The sequence below is a fragment of the Hippopotamus amphibius genome, chromosome 4 (assembly GCF_030028045.1).
Source record: "Hippopotamus amphibius kiboko isolate mHipAmp2 chromosome 4, mHipAmp2.hap2, whole genome shotgun sequence".
Lineage (NCBI taxonomy): Eukaryota > Metazoa > Chordata > Mammalia > Artiodactyla > Hippopotamidae > Hippopotamus > Hippopotamus amphibius.
Window position 1 is genome coordinate 130,386,162 of NC_080189.1, and position 14,478 is coordinate 130,400,639.

At 44.0% G+C, this 14,478-nt stretch overlaps 1 protein-coding gene across 1 annotated transcript; it reads right to left on the reverse strand.

The window, feature by feature from the left end:
- Positions 1-137: 137 nt before the first annotated feature.
- Positions 138-9,351, reverse strand: C1QL3 (complement C1q like 3). The gene is made up of 2 exons (XM_057732133.1): positions 8,548-9,351; positions 138-2,770 (listed from the first exon to the last, which is right to left on the reverse strand). The coding sequence occupies exons 1-2, from the start codon at positions 9,133-9,135 to the stop codon at positions 2,591-2,593; spliced, it is 768 nt and encodes a 255-aa protein (XP_057588116.1). The 5' UTR covers positions 9,136-9,351; the 3' UTR covers positions 138-2,590.
- Between the last annotated feature and the right edge of the window lie 5,127 nt (positions 9,352-14,478).

The window sequence follows — 14,478 nt, forward strand, 5'->3', positions numbered from 1 at the left end:
TTGTGTTTTGAAAAATTTTTATGAGGGGACATGAACATATAACAGTACTCAATTATAAAAATTCAATCATAAAAGTCAAAATATATTACATAATATAGTTTAATGAATCGTTACATTTATAATAACAAAGGCCACAATTTAATTAATAATATAGAATGCAAAAAGAAGAGAAATGTTTGCCTTATATATATTCCCTTTACCTTTTATTTGTGTCTCCTTGGGCCTACACAGAGAATATAATGCTTATTTACCTGAAGAAAAGGTCAGATCTATTAGAAATGACAGTCTAATTCAAAAGCCGCCTCTTGAAAACGTACCCAGCCTTGATGTTTTGGGTAAATACAGCCTTTTTTGAAACTCTTAGTTGATGCGTACTGCTGCTTATAAACTTATCTTTTGGTTGAATCCTCCACTACACTGTTACCTAAAAAAAAAAAAAAAAACTCTAAACCCTTACTGCTAATTCCTCTTTGATAAATACATACTGTTAAATGGAAATAAATACATACTGTTAAATGGAAATAAAATCCACTGCAACTCCTTTATGAGTAATCTTCCATATTAGAAAGGCCAAATAGAATTAGTCATTATTCTTGATAAACAGGCTAAGTGTCTTTAATCATATAAATCATGAGAGTTACTCAGACCAAGGTATTTAAACCAAGCAAACAGCACCTTCAGATGGGAACACCTGGCATAGCTCTTTTGGAAAGTTGAGGTTTGCTAAGTAAAAGATATTTCTGTGGATCGATGATGATCAAGCTTTCTGTGTATTAGAACAGAAAGTACCCAAGAGGAATGAGCCAACAGAACAAACTAATTCCTTTAAATGAAAAAATGCAAATGTCCTTCGCCAGTAAAACAGGCAGATTTTTCAATCTCTGTTTTTGAAATCTACTTCTCAAAGAATCTTCAAAGGCAACTGAGAGGGGAACAGATTTTTCATTGTAATGGTGGAAGTTGTCTGATAGTTAGAATATATCAACATGCATTTTAAATCTTTTTCTTAGATTGAAGAGATGGCTTTTGGCAGTGTACTTTAACCAGACAGGAAGGATTTGCACTACTCTCAAAATCTACTATACTGTCAGCTTCAGTCCACCTGAGAAAAAAGAAAAAAAATTGCTCATTCAAATGCATAAAATTCATAAACTGCAAAGGACAGCTACATCGTCTCCGCAGTCCTAACAGTAACAGTCAGTCAGAGAATGCAGTGAAAAAGTATTGATTGGCACATGGTAATAAAGAAGCCACAGGCTTAATTTACAGACATGTGGTTTCTGGGGCATGTTAACCTAATACAATTTAATTTTCTGGATAACTCTTAGAAGTCATCTAAATTATTTTGCTACTCCATATATTTTTGTCTTCCAAAATATATTTCAGTCCAAAATAAGTCAAATAATTTATGCACATTTGTGCATGTGCCTACATGTACATTTCTTTAAATTTTGGGGGCTATACAGCCACAGTGCCTATGGGCTGAAGCCATATATATATTATATTTCATCTAACATATATATGTGTACACATACATATATATATGTAGCAGGTATGAGTATAAAATATATACACTTTGCTGTCACATTGGTTATATGTGAAACTGTTCATTTTGAAATAACCTCAGGCCATGACTTGTAGTAACTGTTTGAAGGCCTTACTTCGTGTCCCCTTGGTGACACATGCAGCAGTGCAAATTAAACCTATGTGCATTGGGTTATGAATACTATTTTGTTCCAAAGACGGTGAAAGCCTCAGTCTGATTTAACATCAAAGAATAAAGTTCTCTGACTTTCCAAGTAAACCTAAACGCATTCTATTGACAAACTGGACACAGGGGGATTTTCTAAATACCATATATAATTACACATTTACACACGTAGAGGGTAACCCTATGATACAAGTTCCGTCTCTAGTTTTAAAGACTATCACCCGAAAAGAGAGCAAAGAAGACTCCTAAGAAAGAGAAAATGTGAAAAATGAGCATAGGCTTGGGAATTCCCTCAAATCCAGAAAATTCCAGGTTAAGGCTTGAAGTTGAATCATTCCCAGGTCTAGCTCTGAAGTTAACAGGAGTGCAAGGCAAACAATTTCTTTGGGGGCAAGCAGCACTATGTCAACAAGACCTTCTCCTGCAGGGTAAAACTCATTCTTCCCCACACTAGGAATGGACCCCAAGTATCGTAATAAGCCGGTAAACTCACAAGAACCAAAGCTGACACGTGGATAAAAGCGGTAAGATCACAGTACACCAAAGTATCGTATATATTGAAGAAATAATTCAGTGTCTTAGATTTTTCTATAAAAATTTGTGATCTATATAGGACTTCATTCACATGGACACTAACGATAAGGGGTATTTGCTTTGGCGATAGTGGATCACACATCTGCTTATCTTGCTTTTAATATATATTTTTTTACATAATGTTTCTGAGTATACAGATGTGAGTCAGGTAGCATTTGGATTCCCCACATATACACAGCTGAGGTGCCCTGCATCTGGCATCCCCTGGGGTCCTCGATTCACTGATTCGTTAGCCATACGAATCCAGGGTCCAAACTCAGAGTAATAAGCTTAGTTTTTGCATGATCAGTCGGCATAGATAATAAATCCAGAAAATGTGCTGTATTTGTTGTTGTTTCCTCCATGGGCTTTCCCGCCATCTAATTTGATGTAGACTTCGTCTCCTGGCTCCAAATGAAGAACCACACTGTTACTCGCATAGTCGTAATTCTGATCAGCGTCTTGGGCAATCGCACTAGCACGCACCTGCGTGAAACAGACACAAATTAGAATTGGCAAGAGAGCATTCTCAGGCTTTCTTTCTTTCTTTCTTTCTTTCTTTCTTTCTTTTTTTTTTTTTTTTTGCCATTCTCACAGCATCGTAAGCAGACTGGCTGCCACAGCACTGAGTTTAGCACAGACAAGCCCACCTTGGCCTTGGGGCTTTACGAGGATATCTTTGTAACCGTTTCAGCGACGTTATTGGAAAGGAGGAAACAGTGTTTTCGTGAGGGTCATTCTAGCAGTCTTTGTTTTTGTTTTTTGTTTTTTACTATATGTTGTAAACAATGCATACTAATCTATTCTCTTCCTAAATCATGATGTTTTCAAATTCTTTGTAACTCTAATGCCCAGTCACTTCTTGAAAGGGTCATTTCTGCATTTTAATTTAAGCCAGGCAGCACTATTCTAACCAGCTGTTTATGAGTACAGACGTTCAATCCAAACTTCAGTTGGTCCTCATGACTATTAGAAAACTGAGATCCACATTACATAAAGACTCAGAGAAATCCCACTCCTCTAACAGTACTTCACAGAAAGAAAAAAAAGAAGAAATCCTTTTGATTTGGGCTTTCAAAATCTAACTCAAGGAAAGCCCCCGTACCTGAAGCTTAACTCATTTCAACATCTTTGATTTGAATGTCTTCCCAGAGTTCCTTCTTCTATTTGTGCCTTTTTATCACTTCATTGTGACGTGTGCAGGTAAATAAACTGTTTAATTTCAACATATCTAAAAGTTATAGAAGGAACTACATTTCCATGATTTGAAGTCTCTAAAATTTCTAGATTTTTTTTGAATGATCTCATTGAATATCTTATATTTAGGTGATTCTAAATGTGTGGTTTGCTTTAAGGATGGGGATTTGCTTCTAATCCACTCAGGTTGAGCCTGTGATCTCATTAGAGAGCCAACAGACATTTGCAAACAGTCCAGCTGCCCATCATATCCAGTAATATGGACATTCTGTCACATCCTCAACTCCAATTAAGCTTCATATCCATTAGGCTATATTTTGATTCTGCCCTGGGAAAAAATTTTTCAATAGGCAGACTTGTACTTGACTTATTTCAGTAAAACATCTACTTTGTGGCTTGCTTCTATCCCACTGTAATGATATTTCCCCGAATAACACAGCAAGTGATTTAGTGGTTTTGTAAACCTGCACTAGGGAGTAATGCATGACTTGGGGTGCAATATGTGGGATTTTATCACTTGGCAAAATGAGAGAAATGAGACATAAGTCAAGAATTTCCATGCCTTTCTTTCAAAATTTAAATGACAGGTTTTCAAATTAAAGTTTCATGGGGTATGTTCTCACATTAATGCTGAAATGTTAAAAAAGGAGAAGGCTCTTTGACACTGCTGAACTTGTAAAGTAACTTGAGTAGTATTTTAAAAATTTCTTTCTGGATATCATATAGCAAACGCAGAAAAGGGCTTAAAAGATTTAGGACAGCTTAACACTGTGCTGACACTAATATAATGAAAGCAATATATAATTATGCTCCCACGCACCGACTTGAATGTATACACCAGTTTAGTGATGCGATCTGTTTTGACCAGTAAGTAATAATATAATGTAATGTCATAATATTTCCTAGGAATTAATCATTAGTTTATAGGAGTTAGATGCTTTGACTCATTAATTTCATCTAGTCATTAATTCCCAGGGAAAACAAATCTACAAGGAGCATAGCGATCTTATGACCTGATTTTTTTTTAATGTGTGGATTTTTAACAAGTGAGGAAAATTAAAATACAAAATACTAATTAGCCATATTAGTAATATATGAATTAATTATCCATCTGTAATATGCTTCTCACCTCTGGTTAATAACCAGACACACATTTTTATTTAGTGCTTTAGGTATTTAGTATTAAGTTCTATGGGTATTGTGCTTTTCAACACTTTTCTATATGAGGACATCTGGGAACTGGGATTCATTAAAATCATTTGATTTAGAGACAATAGTCTTAAATATAAATATATAATGCAATTTTTATTCTATGGGATATAACCACAAACCCATGTAAATGTTACCATTTTTATTCGGTAGGTGTTACCACAAAAACCTGCAAGTGCATTAGTGAGAGCCCACAGACTGGAAGGTTACTCTTAAGGTTTTCACTTCCTTTGTAGGATAAAGCCGGTGTGATTGCTTTTTAATGAAAGTGAATCTCTAAGATTTTAACCTATACGGTACCATAAGACTCTCCCAATTAAATACCTGCTATACTCCAGTGTACTTTGCCTGATTTTAGTATGCCTGTTCACCTGATCGTACTCTAAAGGTGTAATGGGACTTGAAATTTCAAGCTCTAGTATCCAGCCCAGTAACTTCCAACAATTCTTCCTTTAAGCCATCAAACTATTGAGGAAAGTAATGCATCCACCCTGGAGGCTATTTTCAGGTTCCTAAATGTACACTGATTTCAGCATTTTCTTGGAGAATATGATGCATCCTTTTCTTAGCCCGATATACCCATTTCTACCTAAATGGACTCTCATATCTTTTCATCTTATAAGTTAACTATTTAGATTCTGCTGATCTTTAGCACATTTCACAGCCCCTAAAAAGATAATTAATGTGACATTTCATTAATCTTGCTAGTAAATGAAGAAGAGCCCACAAACTGTCCGTTGTTTCCAATATATCTCATGTTCCCTGGTACCCTAATACATTCTGAGAGTAAAAACTGGTCTTTAATTATTTTACAGTTCTAGCCTTAAGCCAGTTCTAGTTTTTATTAGAGTGGCTTATTAGAGTGGTATTTTAGTGACTGGATTCAAATAGCAATATTTTTTTTAATTCAGGTTTCCTGCTAAAAGTATACAAACATTAAAAAAAAAAAACCATTTCCCGTCTCTACGTAAAGCTATTTGAGCCCACCTTTCGCCTTTAATATGCACTGTCATGGGCTTTTAACACATGGTAAGATTAAATTTAGGTTGATGGTTTCATGGGGAATATGAGAACCGTGGTCCTTTTAGTGCTGTGTTTGTGAGGATGTAATAGGTTATACTGCCTTAGCATTATCTTATTAGGGAGGGTTTATCATTAGAGACAATATTTATGGTAACATTTGCTAATTTAATTAATCGCTACTGATGCTCTCATAATTTCATTTTCATTGTACTTCTGTGGAATCATAAACAAAAGGTTAAGTGGCGCATCAGGTTAATTTACTGGCCTCTGATGTTTCCATCTGTGATCCTGCGTTCAAACACAAAGCATAAATAAAATGGTTCTCATGTGGTTACAGTCCAGAGGCATTCCTCTCTCCTAGAGTGAACTGCATTTTTAGCTTAATTTTTTTGTGCTTCTCAAATCCACTTAATCCATAGAACATGACGCTGACATGGATCTCTGAGTTTCTGTTTTACAAAAACAAATTAGGTCAGCTCAGAGGGAGGGAAACTGCCGTCTAAGAAGTGATCAGACAAAAACCAAACTGAAAATCGAGGATAAACTCTGATATTAATTTTAAAAAGATTTTATACGATTTCTCATTTGCAACGCCTACAGACCAGACTTTACAAAAGAGTTCCATTCTAGAGAGAGAATTCCTTAACCAGAATATTGTAACAACCATTTTGCAAAACAGTCCCTGCTGAACTCGAAAAGATATTTTTTGCTACTATATTTGTTTTTCTGAATAACTTGTTGCTCACCTGTGTAGAAGCAGCAGCTTAATAATGCCAATGAAAAGCATTATACATTATAAGGACAGCTGTTGTGCCTTTTTTTTCCCTGATCCTCACAGAATGCACATGCTAGGATGATACAAAGAGGCACTCTACACTCCAAACAATGAAATAATTTTAAAAACAAAAGGCACACAGAACACATACATGGAATGGTTTTCTTGGAATCGATACCTGGCCTCAGCATCAACGTTTCAACTATTTTAAATGTACTGTTCTCTAGCTTTTCATGCAATTGCAATTTCCATATACTTAAAGATGTGGGTTTTCATACACTACCTGATAAAACTTGAATCTTATTCCATATGAATGAATACCTATAAAAACAATCTCTGGCCTGATAGTATTTGCCAGACCTAACCTTTGAGTTAGAAGACAGCCCATTTGTAAGTAAATCGGTGCCCCATCACTCCTGCTGAGGTGCTGTTTTGTTAGGGTGACACAATAGCTCTGTTTTGGTACAATGAGTCATGCCCCTTTTAGCCATTTACCTATAATGATCCCACTGCTCTGTGAATAATTTTTACTTATCTTAATATTATTTTCATGCATAATAACTATAATAAACAACCCTGTCAGTGCCTCCTGGTGGCCATTCTTCCTCTTTTTGTTCTATGCAACCTTAGGGTCCCTGAAGCTGTTTACTTCTGAATTCCTTTAGAAGTGAGGGATGGTAGGAAGGAGGATATTTTGTCCTTCCTCTTAAACATTTAGGGTATTTGTCTTTTACTATGGAAGAATTCTGACACTGTGAATTAGGTCTTTGGAATAAGTTCTGCTTTCATGTTGCTTAATAGAAACCTGGCTTACAGCTAGAAAGGTGTGAATTCAAGGGACAAGTGACCTGAAGCCAGAGAGCCCCTGTTAAATCACAACTGGCCATGGCAGGGTCGGGGGGCCACTCCCTGGACCACTCAATAAACAAAGTTAAAGCCCAAGAACTCAACTCAGACTGCAGGCAGCAAGGCCTCCCCCAGCGGCAGCTGATTCAGCGCCTGCAGAGGGTCAGATTACACTTTGAGGTAGTTACAAATATTATTTTCCTCCCCTAAGAGATCTGACACACTTCGGCTTTGTAATGACCGCGAATTTCTCAAGCAAACGGGAAAGTGGCCCCAGCATAACGCTGCAGACCGGTGGCCCTTGCAGCAGCGACCATCGGCTCCGCTCAGGAGAGCAAGTCCTCTGGCTGAGGCTATTTCACAGTCAAGGCCAAGTCCACTGCCGCCTGCGAGCAAGAGGCTGGGTTGGAACGACCCTCACGCAGGCGCCTTGGGGCTCGCTGGCAGTGAGGCCCAGAGCCCCAGGGCTGGGCTCGGCGCCCGGCCTCCTGACCACCTGCCTGTGCGTCCTCCTCCTCCAGTGGAGTTGGGTTCTGTGTTTGGGAGCGTGTTTTATGGCACAAACCCAGAGGCTCAACTTCTCCTTTTGTTTTCAGCACTCATTACCTCTCCCCCTTCTTCAGCCGAAATCTAAACTGGAGTTTTTGCGTCTCGATTTTGACTATGTGAGTTTCCCGGGTCTGGGATGCCGCAGGGACCTTGCGATCGCCGGCCCTGTGGTCCTGCGTGGGACCTGGACGCGCCCCGCTCGGACTCACTCCTTCGCGCCCTTTCTTTCTCCCTTGAGCTCGGGTCTTTCTCCCCGGGGTCTGTCACCCTGGCACGCCCACTCCTGGCTCCCCCAGCCCTCCCATTCCCCGCAAAGCCTGACAGTGACCCCACACTGCCCAGGACCCGGCAGTCGCGGGTCGCTTTCTGCTCCGGGACTCCCCGCGGTTCACAAACTGTCCCGGGGACCCAATGCCGGCTTCCCGCCCCTCGAGGGTCGCAAGCACCAAGTGCAGATCCTGGGCTCGGGCCGCCGGGCGCTCTGTGCTTACGACCCTCGCCTCCCCGGGGTGGAACGGCTCCCCCCCTCGCTCGGGGCTCCCGGGAGCGGGGCTGGCGCGCCCTTCCTCCGCGGGCTCCCACCCCCATTTCCGGGGTCTCCTCCCTCTCGCCTGCACCTTCCCGCGCTCCCTCCCCGCCCTCCCCGCCGCCTGCCCGCGCTCACCTGGTTGTTTTTGCAGAGATCAGCCCACATGCTGGTGCCATCGCCTCCGCGCATCAGGACGTGGTAGGTGAAGAAGTAGATGCCCGGGATGGAGCAGGTGAACTTGCCCGTGGTGGGATCGTAGTGGTTACCGAGGTTGGTGACCACGTCGTCGAACTTGAGCACCTCGTAGCCTTCGTGCTGCCGCTTGAGGCCAGCGTAGAAGGCGATCTTGGGCACCGTGCTGTAGGTGGCGGCGCTGATGGCCCCGGCCGCGTTCAGGCCGGGTGCCCCGGGCGGGCCCGGCAGGCCTTGGCGGCCGGGCTCGCCCTTCTCGCCCGGGGGGCCCACGGGGCCCGGCGGCCCGGGCTCACCGGGGGGCCCCCGCGGGCCCGCCTTCCCGGGCCTGCCGGCCTCGCCTTTGGGGCCCTGGATGAAGGTGGGCAGGGACTGCATGAGGCCGCGGTCGGGTGTGGCGGCCGTGCTGGGCGCCTTGGTGCCCCCGTAGGGGTCGCAGACCATACGGCAGGTGCCCAGCATCTCGTAGTGCGCCGACGTGCCGGCCGAGCTCACCAGCACCGGGATGAGGATGACCAACAGCAGCACCATCACCACCCCCAGCGCCCCGGCGGCGATCAGGCGCCTCCTGCTGCCCACCAGCCGGCTCAGCGCGGGGCGATCCTCTTGTCTGCTTTTGGACAAAATTTTGAAGGTTGGGCGGGGACCTCCTCAGAGCCGAAAACAACCCCCTGCAACCCCCAAGTCCCCTGGGCGGGCGCGTGCCGGCCGCTCCTCGCCTGCTCTCGCTCCCCCCCGCGGAGGCTGCGGCTGGGGAGGGAGCTCGGACGCCGAGTGACTTGAGCTGAAGTCCCGAGCTGGGGGTGGGGGCAGGGGGAGGGGTGCGCAGGGCGCCCTCTCGCCTCCCGCGAGCCCCTTCGCACCTGTGGCTGCCGCCGGCGCCGGCGCGGCCACCCGGAGGGCAGAGCCGCCGCCGCCGCCGCCTCCCGCGCTCGCCCGGGGCCGCTCACACTTTTATGCCGCCGCCGCCCGCGATCGACTTTTCCGTTTTTGCCGACTGCGCCAGTTCGCACCAACTTTCCGTCTGAAGTTGCCTTTTTCTGCCTCCTTCTCTTCTTTCGTTCTCTGGGATCGCCCTTCTCCTACCTTTTCAATTTTTTTTTTTTCTTTTCCTCCTTGGCAACCACCAGAATTCTAATAGATGCGCATCCCCCAAACCCCGCGCCCGACGCGCGAGCTCGGACCAGGCGCCCCCCGGGTGCGCGGAGCGGCGGCGCTGGGCACCGGCGGCTCGGGGAGGCTCCGGGCTGGAGCGGAGGAGCTGGCGAGCGGCGGCGAGCGCCTCACGGCCGGGAGCGGAGCGAGAGAGAGACTGAACGCAGAATTCTGCCTGGGTACCACCTGCCAGGAGAAGAGGAGGCTGACAAACGCGCGCCGGAGCAATTTATAGGCACCCAAGGCGCAGAGGAAGGGGAGCCGCTTTGGCATCTCATTGAGGCATCTGCTCTGCTCAACCCACTCAAAGAGAGTTTGGCATTACTCTGACAATGTGGGATTTTTTTTCCCCCTCGGCCTCTCTCTCTTTCTCTTTTTTTTTTCCCCTCTCTGCACATGGATGAACAGTGAGATTCTGAATACTCCCTTGCTGAACCCAGCCGATGGCAGAGCTCTCGCTGGACATTTGGGGGGGGGGGGGGGCCGTGAGACAGATGTGCCGTAGCCTTCAGAACTCAAGGGTCACACCTAAGTCCGCTATCTCCCCACTGCCTGCAGCCCCAGTTGGAGGGTGCAGTTGAAGGTTGAAAGGAGGGTGGCTGGCTTGACAGTATTTCTCTAATGGCTCACCCACAATCAGCGTTTCAGGTGCTTTTTCAAAATGCCACTTTTAACATAAGGAGGGCCCTCTAGAATTTTCCAGATGGTAGATGTGATTTTTTTTTAACCTTATGGTTTTCCTCACCAGCCTTTCAAAATAAAATAAGATGTTACTCAGAGAACACTAAGGTGTGTTGAAAAGCCAAAGGATTTTTTTCAGTAATTTTAAATGACTGTGCCCACCGCATAAAAGGGGGTGGGGGGCGGGGGGTGAGTGGTTCTTTTTACAAATGCTGCAAATGGCGAGTGTATGCTTACATACTCTAGTTACAGGCTTACAATTCTAGCAACCTTTCAGGAGACTCAGCCATGGACCTAAGTTGCATCTACTTAAAGGTGTTACATGCATGAGAAATAATCACTCATCAAGATGCCTTCAAAAGTCTTCAGATAAAGCAAGCAGCATTTACAGAAGTCCTGGGCAAGATCTCTTCCTAAGATACAGAAAGAGTCCTGGAAGCTTCAGGGCACATTTCCTGCATGTGTCTTGGGGGAGGGGGAACAGAGGCAAACAATGAGAAAGAAGAGCTCTCTTTTGTGGTGGCAAGCAGGAGAAGGAACAGCCTGGATTTATAATATTAATGGAAAGCCCCTGGAGTAGATATTAGGCAAGTTATCCCACCAACAAACACATAAGACACACAAGAACGGCTTTACATAAACAAGTGGAATTGATTCCTAAATCATACTTTTGCATTCATGAGCAACGGATGTCAATCACACGTGGGTGACATTTGCTTGTCAATATGGGGATGATGGCTGGGAAGAAGGTGACTTATTACATCAGGGCGAGAATTGAAATGAGAAGCAGAAACAAATAAGACTACAAAAGCAAGCAAACAGTAACATCCTGGTCGCCAATCAGGGGCCCATGGTCTGGTCTGTGGGCGCACAGCACCAATGGATATCTCCTCCTCTCTGCCTTCTGCCTACCCACCCCGCCCTGCCCCCCAGCCAGTTCAGTACTTTCTTTCCTCCTTCTCTGTTTCAGAACAAAATAAGGTCAAATGAGGCAGAAGGAAACAAAGATTCATTGATTCTTCTAAGAGAAATGTCAGCAGCTGGTCAGGCCTTTCCTGAGAGAATCAACACGGAGGAGCTGGGCTGCGGGGCGCAGCCTGGCCCTGGTCTTCACTCTCTCCATTCTCCCTCCCTCTACATGCTGACACAGCCCCTGCTCCTGCTACTGGGACACAGTCCTCCTCACTTCTCAAACGTTTAACTTTTGTTTGAGGAGGTGCTTTTATAAACATGTGTCTTTACCTTGGGCGTAATTACACATATATTTCACACTATTTTTGTTCACATGAGCTGCCTTATTTTCATCTGTCTAAGCAGTAAACACATAGTAAGTTCTCTCCTGGCTACAACACCTATTTTCCTGACATATCTTCTTCAAAGTCATCTTTCTTCGGTGGGGACAAAATATGGTGTCAGCAGTGGAGGGTAATGTATTCATGAAATAAGCTCTTCCCTGATACACCAAATTATCAAACATCATAAGACTTCTTTATTGCTAAGGAGAGTTGAGTGGGGGATAAAAGGAAAGTTCTTTTTAAAGGTAGAATTGTGTAAATAAATTCTCATCAAAATCTTAAGACACACAGAAGCATGTTCATCTCCTAGAGGAACCCATTAAGGCTGAAACAGTAGAGTTGGAATGGACCCTGGAAAGCTAGTCTCTACCTGCTCACTTGGCATATGGTGAGACTGAGACCCATAGCCATGAGTAGAATCAGGGTTATCCCATAAGCTTGCTGCTATACCTTCCTCTGCACCGCAGTATCAATACATCCCAGCCCAGCTCAGCCCAGCCCAAGACCTATGGTACTGTTCCTAGTAATTTAGGCTTTCCTCCTACTTTCTCTAATGCCAAAGCAGAGCTTGATTTCTTCAAGGGAGGGCTCTAACATCTCAAAGCTCTGCTGAGATCTGGGACCGCTGCTCAATCGTCATCCTTCATAAGGAGGACACCTTGCCCCAGATCACACAGCTGACCCTAGTCTTTCTACTGAGTGCACACATCTGGGTAGGGCATGGACATTCGGCTTTTTAGTGAAGGAAGTTTAAATGATCCGTCTCCTTCCCTTCCTCTAGAAATGCTCCCCCAGGTATTGTACTTCGGGAGAAACTTCTTTTGTTCCCCCAAGATTTTCAGGAACGCCTGGGCAGTAGATGAACTCATGGCTGGTTCCTGCCACTTTCCACTGCTTGAATTTTCCCAGAAGGTTCTCTGGAGAGTTAGTCACGCTTCAGCGCTTATTCTGACAGTTGGAATAAACCATATGATATGGCATATTACTTATCGTCTTTATATGTATGTAATAATAGAAAATGTGTCAATTAAAAAAAATAGTTGGTTCTTTTCAGTCCTCATCACAGAACCAAGGTTTCTCTTGTGGTCAATATTAGTTTTGGAAGCAGGCCCTGGAATTTAATTTTCACAGGACTTCCCAATCATTTCTTAAGAAAACACTAGGCTCTATCTTCCCGTCCCTTCAGCCCCTGGGCCTTTGGGACTGTTAAATAACAAAGCCAGACACCCATGACCTGGGCTGGGTGACAATCCTGTGATTTTCCCCTTTCCCACATCATTTCTGTCTCTTTCGCAGAACGGAGCAGATGCTAAACACGTGACTCCCACACAGACGTGCACGGCCATCCATTAATCTTTACTGAGCTCCCACTGGCAGCAAAGTCCTACACCGGGCTCTTCCGAGGCAGGCAAATATTTAGTCATGAGAATGATTTCCAAATCCAGCAGCATTTCAACAGAAATAGCATTTCTTATAACAGGAAAAAAAAAATAATGACTTCACAAACCCAAGGGCTATCTAAAGAAATAGACATTAAAAATGTAAAAAAAAAAAAAAAATGGGGGCTGGATCAGCTATTGATCTTTAATTTCTGGGTCTCCAAATTGTATTTCAGGACACGCACTCCTTTGACTGAAGAATTGGAGGTTTCCAGCCAGATAGGATCTGCTTGAAGTTATGTAGGAAGCTTTGGAATCAGAGGCATCTTAACTTGAATTTTAGCTTCCTCATGTAGTAGTGAGGGAAGTTACCTGTGATCTTCCTCAGGCTTAACTTCCTTTTCTATGAAATGCCTAAATCAGGATTGTTGTGAAGAGTAAATGAGTTAATGCATCTAAGGACAATGATACTCAATGCCCAGCGAGAGCCCAGTAAATGTCATCTCTCATCTTAGTATGTTGTAGGTCTACTGAGTAGTGAGTGTATACCTATGAATTGGATGGTAGAACACAAGGCTCTTAAGGAAGTTAAAGCTAAAGAGTCAGACTTCAGACAAATGGCATCCAGTGGGCAATAAGTATTACAGACTTAGACAAAACGAGAAAGGACACAAGTTCTCCAGGAGAGCAGCCTTCTGTAATATAAAAAAAGCAAGACAAAACTCAAAACAAGCATCACTTTGCCCTTCTCCAAAGGAAGAAAATGTTTGATAGCCAGATTATTTGAATTCACTGCAGTTTGCTAGACCAAGTTTTTTATTTATTTTTCATTTATTTATTTGGCTGCATTGGGTCTTCATTGCTGTGCATGGGCTTTTTCTAGTTGCGGTGAGCGGGTGCTACTCTTCGTTGTGCTGCACGGGCTTCTCAGTGTGGTGGCTTCTCTTGTTGCGGAGCACGGGCTCTAGGCATGAGGGCTTCAGTAGTTGCAGTGCACAGGCTCAGTAGCTGTGGCTCACGGGCTGTAGAGCACAGGCTCAGTAGTTGCAGCGCACAGGCTTAGTTGCTCCACAGCATGTGGGATCTTCCCAGACCAGGAACTGAACCGGTGTCCCCTGCATTGGCAGGTGGATTCTTAACCACTGTGCTACCAGGGAAGTCCCTAGACCAAGATTTTAGATTTAACACCTAGTCGGGAAGCATTAGAACATGCTTTTTGTCCTCTGGAAAGTTCTCCAAATCCCAAGTGGCAAGTGTATTTAAAAATCACTGAGGGAGTTATTCAGCACTTGAGCCTCTGAAAGATGATTCTCTACAAAGCAAACATACCAGAGAGGGCGGCTTTGCACAGGCAGCCAGAAGAG